The sequence below is a fragment of the Melozone crissalis genome, unplaced genomic scaffold, assembly GCF_028551555.1.
Source record: "Melozone crissalis strain CALT ecotype California unplaced genomic scaffold, PUWL_Pcris_2 ptg000013l_1, whole genome shotgun sequence".
NCBI classification, from domain to species: Eukaryota; Metazoa; Chordata; class Aves; order Passeriformes; family Passerellidae; genus Melozone; species Melozone crissalis.
The window spans coordinates 61988986-62001841 of NW_026535791.1; the positions used below are offsets into that span (position 1 = coordinate 61988986).

A 12856-nucleotide genomic window follows, 5' to 3' on the forward strand; every position below is an offset into this window, starting at 1 on the left:
CTCAGAGCAGCCTTCAAGTACCTAAAGCAGGCTTATAAGAAAGACGGGGACAGACTTTTTTAGCAGGGCCTGTTGTGATAGGATAAGGAATAATGGTTTTGAATTAAAAAACACTGGCACAGGTTGACCAGAGGTGGATGTCCCAACCCTGGAAACATTCAAGGTCAGGCTGGACAGGACTCTGAGCAACCTGATCTAGCTGAAAATAACCCTGCCATTGGAGGGGCATTAGAATAGATTATCTTTAAAGGTCTCTTCTGTGAATTAAGGCACTTATTATTTCATTTCTGCCTAGCCACACTCTTACACAGTCACCACGTGCACTACACGGTGCCCATTCACGAGTTGCTGCCCAGCTGGCACCAATTCAAGGTTTTGGGCCTGAGGCAGTACCCTTTTCTGCATTTCCTGAATTCATGCGGCCAGAATGCACAATCTGCATTCGGCACAGCTGGCTATGACCGCGAGCGGTGCCTTGCCCACAGAACCCGCGCTGCCACAGATAAGCGATGACAGCAGATGGGGAACCTCTCACAATCAGTTTCCTTCTGCAATCACTCGGATACGTGCCCGTTCCCTCAGCACACACACGCGTTCTTTCCCGTTTCTCAACACACGAACATCGTTCCCCGTTTCTCCCGAGGCGGGAGGATGAGCCCGCAGCCCCGCCGGATCTGCCCGCGCTCAGCGCCCGCCCCAGCGCTGGGCAGGGCCCGGGGCGGCTGTGCCGGGATGGGGCTCCCGTGACAGGATGGGGTTCCTGTGCCGAAATGCGGTTCCTGTGCCGGGATGGAGTTCCCGTGCCGAACCCCGGGTGGCCGTGATCTGCCGCGGGGTGGCCGTGCTGTGCCCCGGGTAGCTGTGCAGAGCTCCGGGCCGGCACAGCCCCAGCCCCGCGGGCCCCCTCGCTGAGCCCCGGCCCGGCCCGGCCCGGCCATGCGGCGGGAGTGTGGCCATGTGCGGACCAAGCTCCTCCCCGCCGCCGCCGCCCCTCGCCGCGCCGCGGGGACGTGCAGTGGCTCGGCGGGCCATGGAGGCGGGTGGCGGGGTCGGGGCCCGGTGCCCCGCGCTGCTGCTGCTCCTGCTGGCAGCGGCGCTGGGAGGAGAGGCGGAGGAGCCGCGGCCGGCGCGGCAGCGCGGGGACGAGCAGTGCCATTACTACGCGGGCGGGCAGGTGTACCCGGGGGAGGCCGCCCGGCTGCCCGTCTCCGACCACTCGCTGCACCTCAGCCAGGCCAAGAGTAGGTGCCGGGCGCGGCGGGGCTGCGGGGAGCGCCGGGGCTGGGGCGGGGATGTGCCCGCAGTGCGCTCGGGGCTGCGGGGCGGCGGCGGCGGCGGCAGCGCCACGTCAGGCGGAGCGCGGGGGCTCCCGGGCCCTTCCCGTCCCCAGCCCGCTCTGGCTGCGGCCTCCGGGCGGCCTCGGCGGGCAGGGGAGAGGGGAGAATGGAGAACGGGGAGCGCGGAGCGGCTCCTTCCAGAGCTGCATCCCCATCGTGGTCACCGCCGCCGTCTCAGGGGCGTCCAGCGAGGTCCGCGTTTGCAGAAATGGCGAACGAGTTGAGGGGAGCGCTTCGGGGGATCCACAGGAATGTTCTGTGCTCACACTGCGATCTGAAACAATGAACGGGCGCCCCTCGTAACGCGCTGCCTTCGGCACTGCCTTTGTGCCTGTGCTCTGATGCGCTTTCAGTGCTTTAGGTGACAGGCTTGGGGACAAACACCGCAAATGGCATCGCTGGGAGATGTTCAGGGACACTGCTCAAAGTCCCGTCCTGCAGGACACAGAGTACAGAGAGACCACACAGATATTATCTGCAATTTGAAATCCTTTTCCATTACTGAATCAGGGCATATATTCTGTTTTAAACGTTTGCAAGCAGATGCTCCAAAACAAAAAAAGGAAAAGCAGCCAAGATATTAGTAACCAATACTGTTTGGGTTGTTCTCCCTTTGCAGTGTAAGTTATTACAGACTGATGTTTATAACTACAAAAACAGCTACCTTAATTTAGAAAGGGGTCAAGATATGCAGTATTTTGTTTAATATCTTTTCCTTCTCCCTCCTAATCTGAAGGTCGTTGTTATACATCCTTGCTAGCTATATTCTGCAGCTGGGGGTCATCCTAAGAAAGGAGAACCACCAAACAATTCAGGCACCATCCAGATAATATTTAGGATTCCATATATATTTTTCTCTGAAGCTTTTCCCTAGTTTGCTGGAGCTGTATGTCAGTGTCCTTGACATGGCAAGTGTATTCAGACCACCTTGAAATCCAGCATACCCTATCCTTTGCCTCAGAATTCATAGTGGTATGAAAATAGAACCTGGCAGATTAATTTTTAATATTTTAAATTCAAGGTTAATCCTGTCTGATAGGAATAGTAAATATATTTCATGCTTTTCAGCTGGATTTTTTTTAAAACACGGCTATCTTCAAGTTAAAATTTGCTTAGGAGTTGTAATTTAACAAACATATGCTACATTTTTAGGCATTTGTCTTTAACCATGTTATGGCATGTATTTTTTGTGGACCAGAATTCCAGACAGGTTTCCATGGTTAAAAAGTAGCAAAGTGGTGAGTTTGAACTATCTTTTGCTTGTGGTTCCCAACAGCTATTTTTAGCAGAACAATGAGAGTACCTGCAGTATTAAAGAGCTTTCCCCTTCAGTCTAGCAGGTGCCCTGAGCTGGCAGTGCACACAGGGTTTGTTCAGTCAGCCCAGATAAGGTTTGTGTGGCCTTGATTATCAGTGATCAACAGGGCTCATGTGTGAGCACAAGTTGGTCAAATTATTTACTTTGTGTGTGTACTAAAGCCTTCATTTCTTCATCATTCCGTACCCCCCTGTTTAGAAAGCAGTTTCATCTTGGAACTGTGCTGCAGGTTGTTTTTCAAGCAAAAGGAAGAACAGCTGTCCTTGGGCAGCTTGGTTTGAACACAGGTGTTATATTCTGACTTTTAATTCAACATTCTTTGCATTTCAGTCTCCAAGCCAGCACCTTACTGGGAGGGAACAGCAGTCATTAATGGAGAGTTTAAAGAGCTGAAGCTAACAGATTATGAAGGAAAATATCTTGTCTTCTTCTTCTATCCTCTTGACTTGTAAGTAAGAGCACTGCAAGCATACCACTGAGTGGAGCTACACTGGATTCATAATTCATTAATTCTTCTCTTTTTTTGAGGTCTTGTGTTTTTTGTTTGGTAAGAATTTAGGAGAGAAGAAAGGAGTGACAGAAGAAGATATATTATTTGCATTTGTTTTCTCATCTCATTGGTAAAATTGCAGCACAGTCTTTGTCCTAGTAACTGTGTCCACTAATTTGTGTCTCCACATAAAACAAACAACTTTGTAGTTTCCCAGTTAGGCAGTCTATGTTCTGTTTCATGCTGTAAATCAGAGCTGCCAGTAGAAGAGAGCATCCTTTCTAGAGTGTACATAATATATCCAAGAGGTGGCATTTTCCCTTTAAGCTCATCCCATAACATCCTATGAGCACTTGGCATTAACCTCCTTTATTTAGAATGCAGTAACTTCACTGACTGAGTGAAAACATCTCTGCTTTTTAAAGGACAATCCCATTCTCTTCCACAAAATGAAGATAAGAGGACAGAGATGCATGACTACTTTTAATAGTATATCATCATTAGCTTTACTACTTTAGTTCTTCTGTAATAGAAAAAGTTGAAGACAAATTGGTTAAAAGTTGTAGATTTGCACAGTAACAGCAAATTATAGTATGATCCTCTGAAAAAATCGGCTTATAGTGCTTAAATTCAGCCACATTTGTAAAGTCTAAAAGAAAGTAACTGTACAAGCTCTGAATCCAGATTGTAAAACAACCATAGATTTATAGTCTTCAGAAATAATCCATTTGTAACAAAGCTAGAGTCTGAGGGTGGAGGATTTGTCAGGCAGCAATTTGATTAAATACTTGAAAGAGCAATAAACATAAGCAAAAGCTGAAATAATTTATGATAAATACACAATTTTAAGTTAGGCAGAGAATTTACTGGCTTTCTCATAAAATTCTAACTTTATCTTGTCTTCAATCTTCTAGTACATTTGTCTGTCCAACTGAGATAATTGCCTTCAGTGACCGAATTGAAGAATTCAGAGCAATAAATACTGAAGTAGTAGCATGTTCTGTGGACTCAAAATTCACTCACTTAGCCTGGTATGTATCTTTCCCTTGTCTTTCACTAAACATTATTCATAGTTCCAACTTAGCAAAAGAACAGTACTCCTCAGATTTTTAGCCTGTGGAGGTAAATCATAATGTGTGAAAGTGAGATGCTGTTGACACAAATATTTAAAGTAAATTTTAATCCTAGTGTGTGAAAGTACCTTTATTTTTTAAGCTTGTTTAATGTGTATTGCAATATGTTGTGTCTCAGTCCAAAAAATACTACTAATACAAAAAGAAGGTATTAAGGAAACTGTCAGTAAATGCTTCATTTGTCCCAGTTCATGAGCAGGTTGGCATAAAGCAAATGCAACTGATAAGAAAAAAGGTCATCATTAACAGATGTGGCCAAAACTGCAAAAGATCTACTGAACATTTTGTTCAAGCCACAAATACTGTTCATCCCCTTTGTGTGCAGAACAGAAAAAATGTCACTTGCACTAAATCCTTCTGTCCATACTGATGTAGTTTGTGATTCCTGATTGTGTAAGGAATATAAATATGAGAAATACATCTATATTTCCTTTCCTTCAAAGGATTAATACTCCTCGTAAACAAGGAGGACTTGGACCAATGAAGATTCCCCTTCTTTCTGACCTGACACACCAGATTTCAAAAGATTATGGAGTGTATCTGGAAGATCAAGGACACACACTTAGGTATTTCACTGGGTTGCAGTTTGGTTGGGTTTTTGCTGGGGTGATACTTCCTGCTTTATATTTAAAGAAGCATTTGAAATTTTTCTTTTTAGAGCAGCTTTTACTTGGAGATTCATGGCGAGTAGCAAATATTGAAGAACACAAAAAATGCAGTCATAATGAGTCAGAAGAGGGATCAAGGTTAATATCCTGTGTAACAGCAGGCATCAGTAGATACCTGGGGCAGGGCAAATGTGCAGGATTCCCCAGAACTGCAGCTGCTCAGGGACCTCCCAAGTGCAGGTGGAGTCAAGACTAAGGTTACCTGAAGAGATACATTTGCCTAAAACTGAATAGTTTTTTTGAGATGCCCTAGCATCTGCAGCATGCCCTGGCAGGGCCTGTCAGAACTTAGTTCTATGTCAGTTCTGCAAAGAAGTTTGGTTTTTTTTTTGTTTTAACTGGAGCTCAGCTCAAGTCCTTCTTTACCCAGGTAAAGAATATTAAGTTACTGGTGGTGGGTGTTACATGGTGTTTGCAAAGATCAAATTCTTCCCATCCAGCAGACATAAAATAATGCATGAAAACACCACTATTATTAATTCTGTTTCCTAACACAATTTTTTTACCCACAGAGGCCTTTTCATTATTGACAATAAGAGAATCCTTCGACAGATCACAATGAATGACCTTCCTGTTGGGAGATCAGTGGATGAAACACTTCGTTTAGTGCAAGCATTCCAGTACACAGACAAACATGGAGAAGGTGCTCTTTTAACTATTGCCATATTGAAGATTGTTTTACTTAGCCTGGAAGCTGCATTTGCTTTTTGGAGGAAGGATGCTTAGTAGCATTAAGGACTGGCCTCATACAGGCACTGAAGGGGTTTGATTGCCCTACTGGATTCTGTGGTCCCAAGTCCTTAGGTTGATTCTAGAATAGTAATTTACATTTTGCTTCACATCCATGAGAATGACAGCATAAAGCATTCCTCTAGTCTGAATTTTGGCATGATGCACCATGTGTCACAAGCATAAATTTGTACAAAATATGAGGCTGTGAAGAATGAGGCCCAATATTTCAGTACATTTTTGCATACTAAAATAATGGAGATGCAGGCCATCCTTTTCCTGTGCCGTTCAGTGAGGATACCAACAAGTAATTGAGAATGTGATAACTAATTGAGAGTGTTTCATGTCAAGATACATGGTGATACTGTAGAAATTATCGCACCATTACTTTGTGTGTAAGTGCTGTGTGATCATCTTTCCCCAACAAAGAAATTTTACTGTCTCCTGATCATCATGAGGCACTTGGAGCCATGATCTAGTTGAGGTGTTAGAACATGGGTTGGACTCGATGATCTTGAAGGTCTCTTCCAACCTAGAAATTCTGTGATTCTCTGATTCCTTTGTATCAAGAATTCTTATTCCTCCAGTTCAAGCACAGGGTGAACTTTTTGACATTTCTTGACGTAACTTATTTGAAGATTTGTTTAGATATGAATACACATTTAGCAACTTAACTTCCAGTTCAACTCAATGTCTCCAAGCATTTGAAAGTACTTTTTTATGAAGGTACAAATCATTATTCTGCTGTGCTGTACAGACTTGAAAAAATAGATGTTGATACTTAGGCTATGCACATCTGACTAAGGAAATTTCCCCACATTTAGTGCAAAGCCAGCTTACAGAATGTTGATTTGCAGTGCTTACAGAATACCACTTTTTTCCCAGCTTTTACATGAATGTTGAAGAGAGCCTCTGTAGACACCTCATTGGTTTCTTTGCACAGCATAACAGTTCTCCACAATTCCTACTAGCATGTGGGGTATTTTGTCTGCCAGCCTGTCTTAAAGCAGTGTAATATGACATAACTGCTTGGGCTGAAGCCTCAGAGGAAGAGCTCTGAATAGATGAGAGCTTTACTCCAGAATGTGCAGCTGTTCAGGTGGTCCCAGGGCTCCCAGCCACACTGTGGTAAGCACATGCTGCAATCCCTTTGCTCCTAAGCAAGGTTACAAATAAAATTAGTCTCTTGTGAAATCTTTGAACTGATCTCTTTACTAAAAAATGCTCCTAGTTTTGGTTTTAAAGAAAGAAAGGTAGGTCTCTATGTAGTCACCTAAATTTTACTGCAAAACTTGTTTTACTAGAATAGGTAAATAGTTCATTCTCAGATACTGCATTGCCTGTACTTGTGTAGAAGGACACAAGAAATAAACTAAGGCACAGATATCCATCCAGAGATCTGCAGTTTTCAGGTAACTGAGTGGTGGGTGGTGTCAGGTGTAAACTGCTAGGTCACCATCCCATGTGTAAAGAAAACTGCACATTTAATAGTTTCAGATATTGACATGTGACACTTCATGGTGTTTTACTTTAAGGTCAGAAAGAGAATATTAAGAACACAAAAGTCTGTGTGTGTAAAAATTCTTGAGCTAACGTTGTCTTTTTTTTTTTCAGTTTGCCCTGCTGGTTGGAAACCTGGCAGTGAAACAGTAAGTCACTGTTTATATTAACATGCATGTAGTACTAACAAGCACTCAGTTACCATTTCTACTAGAGCCAAATCCAAAATCTCAGCAACTTCCAGTGAGAAGGTATGAGTAATGTCACATTATTAAACTTACAGCTTTTGGATTGCTATTGATTTCATTACGGGATTGTTTCCTCACACTAGACATCTCCCAGTTGTTTCAAACTCCTGGTGTGTGAACAAAATTCACTGGACCAGCAGTGAGTTTGTGATCAAGAACTTTTTCCTTTTAACTCCTGATGAGGGAAAGTTCAAAACTCTTGAGTTTGTTGTATCTTCTTGGTTATTTGTCCATATAAATTCTTGGTGGTTCTTACTGCACATCCTGGGCACTACCTAAAAAAAGAAGTTCCCAGGCTGCTGTGGTGTGTGCCAGAGCCAGTGCCACTGTCAGCACTCCAGCAGGGAGCAGTGCTTTGCTGTGCAATTCCCCTCCCTTCTTTGCTACTCCTGGGCTCCATGGGACTGGAGGCAGAGGAGCCAGAGTTCACATAAACACTCACTGAACTTGTTTGTGTTCCCTGGCCCAGAGCAAGCCTCAGCAGAATAATGAAACTTTCATTAGAAGTCTGAGCTGCCTCACTCAGATGAGATCACTGGCACTTATTTGAGCATGTGGCTTCCTTCTGAACCATCTGGTGATGACAGAGCACTGTTGTTAAAGAGCTGGCTCAACAAAAACCAGGTCCCAGCGGCCTCTAAGCAGAGTTAGTGAGCGTTGTACTTGATTACTTGATGTTAAACCATGTTTCTTTGCTGGATAGGAAAGTTTCCTAGGATGACTTGAGGCTGGGAGTCAATTTTTTCAAGCTAGCAAAGGAGTATCATGAGGGAAGCTGGATATTTAAGACTGTAAAATGAAAGAGGGTGGGCTGGCCCAACATTTGTATTTTGGCACAGAAAAGTTCTACCCTCCATAACTAGGATCACCCACATAACATGACATGGATATATTTTCTAACAAACAGTCTGACAATGCTGATGCTAACAGCTCCAACACTGCCAATTTAGTAATGTAAAGCAGTGCTGAAGCATTCTCCATCTCCTGTGTGCAAAAAATGCAGACAATAGCAGAGTAGTTGAAAAAGCCTTTCTCAAAGATGTAGTCATGCCTTCTAAATGTGTTTGATTTAATTAGATCAAACCAGAGGAAGCCATGAGAGTGTGGTGGCCAAGGGAAGAACTGTAAGTAAATTCTGAGCCTCTAGATTACAGATACTAATTTACCAAAATATCTTGCTTTTGGGGCAAGCTGTCAAAATTCTTCCTTTGGTAGGCTGCACTCTCTCATGCCTCAGTTGGTTGAATCTCTCTGCTACTGCTGTTAGGTACCTTTAGAGATGAACAGTAATCTAGTACCAAATCAACTGATAAATTACTCTTCAGTGTTGCAAGTGAGTTGGCAGTAGCATCTTACTGTGAAATACTGTGCTTTTCTGGCTTTACAGTTTGCTGTGTTTTCATGGCTTTGGTTTTTGGCTAACATTTTCATTTTCTTTCTTGCACAGATAATTCCAGATCCAGCTGGAAAACTGAAGTATTTTGATAAACTAAACTGAGGCTCACTTCTGTTGAATTCAATAGGTCACATCCAACTTGATTTTTGCCAATAAAATTTCATTAATTTTGGTACTTTTGTGAGTTTGATTAATATGTAACAGCAGTAAAATATTAAAGGGCTCATTGTTTAAACAGTAGTCTAACCTGTGTGAAGCACAGGTATCTCATTAGCTATCAGGGAATATTCTTATGAAATACATATTTTCTCTTTAGGTTTTATTTAAATGCTCAGTCTTGCCCAAATCCACTTAGCATCTTGGACTTAGATTCATGACTTTTGCTATTAATAGATTTCTTAATTTCTGCAAAAATCTTGTGTGTTTGGTCACATTCTAGAAACTGCAGCTGGAAAAGAGCCACTTGGTTATGGTACATTTGTCTGTAGTCCAGTGGCAATAACTGCTAACTTAAAAGCTAGGAATAAGTTACAGTTGCTGAATTAAATTTCCAGTCTGTGTAAAGCTTGAAAACATTTTTCAACTACTGAGAACATACCCTACACTATATAAATCAGTACATCTGCACTGAAAAAAACACACCTCTACCAGTTCATGTGATTCAAGGGCTGAACCAGTAAATTTTTCTATGCTTAAATTTTGTAGTGTATTTGCTGATAAGATCAATTCTGTTTCACATTTTCTGAGTTTTGGCCCTGTCCCTATACTGTTAACAGATGGATGTGGGGGATAGTGTGTTGTACCAAGGGGAAGTGAGTGGCTCCTAGTTTTAAGGACACAGTTGTAGTCTTTCCTGAGATAAGTACTGACGTGTGATCATCAGAAACTCTTGTGGCTGATGGACAAGAATTTCTTCTTTCAAGTGAAAATAACATCTCCATGTAAGACATACTTGTGTGCACTGGAGAACCCTTTCCTGAGGATGCCATCTTGCTTCTTCCCACCTCTTCCTGTTTTTGACACAGTATTCTAAATTCTGTGTAACTGGAAAAACAGCAACTGAAATGTGTGATCCGTTGCACCAGGGTCATCCTTGAAAAGTCACAGGCACCTTCCATCTCCAATCTGCATCACTACTTTATTACTCTTGGTTGGATCCCACCTGCCTGAGAACTCACTTCCCTTCCCTCACCAGACCATACAATTCCCTACCCTATACACAGACTCCTCACTACACTTCTGCAGAACCAGGCCAGGTTTGCATTTGCCCTGTGAAGTTACATGATTTTGTGGACTTGGGTGAGTACTGAGCAGCTCTCCCAGTTGGTCACTGCAGACACAGAGCAGGAACGGCTGCTTCACTTCAGCTCTGATACAAATAACACACATGCAATGCCATGGGCAGAGGGAACCACAGCCAGGACAAGCAGAGCTTCCCTGAGCCTCAGCCTCCCTGTTCCTGTGAGGTCTGGGGAAGGAAGTGCCTCATCCCATCCAGAGGGTAACAGAGGCAGAACAGGATCAATGCCAAACCCCAAAAGCTCCTGCTGTGCTCCTCCAGCCTGTGATAGCAAAGACCAGAGGGCAGCATGTAGAGAGAGGTGCTTTCTCACATGACTAGGATGTAAATCACATTGAATTTTACTCTGGATTCTGTTTACATCCACCCTGAAGCACCAAGAACATCACACAGAATGTTCAAATGACCCCAAGCCACTGCAGCATGAGAAATGCAGGCCCAGCTATCCCATGGATATTCAGCAGCAGCCCAAGGCACAAAATAAACACAGTGCTTGTGCCCCCTTTAGAACTGGTGCCCTGGTGCTGAGAGGCCTTGCCCCTCTCCAGCTGGCTCAGTCACACCTAAAGCTGTCCCAGCTGCAGGGACCTCTGGCACTGAGCCAGCCAGTGGCACTGATAAAGACAGAGATGAGTTATCAGCCACGTGTTGAACATGCTCCACCCCGCTCACGGCTCCTTGCAGAGCCCAGTGAGCAGTTACAGCAACACAGCCACAGGGTGGATCTCTGCAGCAGTCACCACCAGCACAGGTCAAAAGCTGTACACAGCCTGAGTCAAGAACAGAAAATTGTGCTGAGAACACTTAGTGACTGAAGAAAACTGGGGCCATCTGCATGCTTTGACCACTGCAAGTTTAATTGAAGTCACAGCAGCGTAGCTGAGTAAACTTTCAAGGTTTTTATAAATGCACATTTACAGTTTAAACATGTGGTAAGGGATGGTATAGGGTTGTTTTTTGGGTTTTTTTAATGCAGTTCAATGGGGATAAAAAGTATTAGGGAAATAGGGAAGTAGTCCTTAAATAAAGATTTGAGTTGCCATATGACTGTACATATTTGAAATTAACAAATGACAGAGCACTCTGTTCTTCCAGTAGTGTCCAGAAGTGATGTTTCAAATATTGCAAAACTTAAATTTCATACATCTCTGCTTTCCCAAACCCCAGGATATATTGAGGGTCCTCTCTTGGAAGTGCATAAAATGCAGATGCCATTGTGAGCTTGTCTTCTATAGAAAAAGCAAAAAATGCTCCTGCAAGGCAAGTAATGACTAATAATGAGAGACAGTCTTCAACTTCCTCTGCCTATTTTGGGCAAACATCCCACACCCTTCTACTGCCGCCTCAGCTGTTAAGCTATGTATGGTGGTGAGGTCTGCAGATGAAAGCCACCTCTCCAAGCAGGGTGGATCTAGCTGAGACCTGGATATCACTTCCAGAAGTATCAAAGAAGCATCAATTCAGATAATAATAATGGCACAGATTTTTGATGTTATTTGCTGATGTAGCCCTCTGCAACTTTCCTGGGTCATGCCCATTCCTTGCCCACAGAAACCTCTTCCTGTGCAAACTCAAGTACATCCAAAAAATAACCACCACATTGCTGGGAGCCTGTACTGGTATTAGGTTTACAGTGGGACTCAGTGTTTATCTTACAGGTATTTTCCAACCTGCCAATGCCCAGCAGTGCCTCCAGCCTCATGGACAGGAGCCCTGCAGGGCTGAGGATCTCTGCTGGTAGAGAAGTGCTCCAGTGTATTTTCTGTGCAGCTCTGGTCATCCAACTACACCTTCCACAAAAGGAGTCCCCCAATTTCTCTTTCATGAAAGCTGAGTATTTGCCCTTTAATTCTCCTGTTAGCCTGTGACTAGCCCGTGCAGAAATGATCTCTCCCATGCCTAGTCAAGAATGCATTCAGAGCAAGATCAGCAATCAAACCAGTGTCACCAAAGGCTGGACTGGACATGCAGTAAAACCAATTGAGCATGCAGAGTTTAGAGCAGGTTTCTGAACTAAAACTGTTGCTCTGTGGCCCACATTGCACCAACTCCTGCAAACTTCTTTCCAGAGTGCTGTACAATGTGACATGGCTGCAAAATCTGACAGGAATGGTCCCTATTTGAAAAAGGGCTACCAGAAGCTGTTACATGAAGTTTGAGTGATTTTAGTACTTTTAAACTACAGAAAAATAAAAACATTTGAAACAAGGCATTCCTTTGGGCACTGAGTTCAGCCAGTCCCACAGAAATCTCCTTTCATATCATCATTAAGGGAAAGGGTAAAGGGAGGCAATCCTGCTCCTCCTCACTGTATTCCGAGAAACAATGGGCACAGACATTTGCTTCCTGCTACAGAGCCATAGTCAATTAATTATATAGTTAAGCTTACTATAAATAAAAATATTTTCTAGCAATTCCTTTAGGCTTCTGTGGTAATGGTTAGTCACCTACAGCGGTGACAGGCTGGATAGAAGTTGCAACATAAACCCAACATGAATTACTATGTTGAAATATTTTAATTCCAAATGTGAGACCAGAGAATATTTTTCTCCCATACACACAAAGGCACAAAGCAGCAAGCATACCCTTAAACAAAGATACCAGAGAGGGTGACAGCTTGGAGTCACCATCTTGAGGTAAAAAATACATGAGTACATATACATAGCAATAAAGAGAAAAGCATTTATCTTTTACATATGTGCATATCCACACATACACATTTTCTGTATGGCTTCAT

General features: G+C 43.5%; 1 protein-coding gene across 1 annotated transcript; it reads left to right on the top strand.

Moving 5' to 3' along the window:
- The first annotated feature begins 955 nt into the window (after positions 1 to 955).
- PRDX4 (peroxiredoxin 4) lies at positions 956 to 9001 on the top strand. The gene is made up of 7 exons (XM_054271560.1): positions 956 to 1241; positions 2986 to 3103; positions 4060 to 4176; positions 4722 to 4844; positions 5459 to 5589; positions 7290 to 7324; positions 8871 to 9001. Exons 1-7 carry the CDS (start codon positions 956 to 958, stop codon positions 8919 to 8921), a joined length of 861 nt encoding a protein of 286 aa, XP_054127535.1. The 3' UTR covers positions 8922 to 9001.
- The last annotated feature ends 3855 nt before the right edge of the window (positions 9002 to 12856 follow it).

Bases quoted from the DNA above. Each gene is read 5' to 3' on its own strand.
- PRDX4 (XM_054271560.1), top strand. From the start codon at position 956: ATGTGCGGACCAAGCTCCTCCCCGCCGCCGCCGCCCCTCGCCGCGCCG. The intron at 4,845-5,458 runs GTATTTCACTGG...TTTTACCCACAG, and splicing joins GATCAAGGACACACACTTAG to AGGCCTTTTCATTATTGACA. The intron at 5,590-7,289 runs GTGCTCTTTTAA...TTTTTTTTTCAG, and splicing joins CACAGACAAACATGGAGAAG to TTTGCCCTGCTGGTTGGAAA.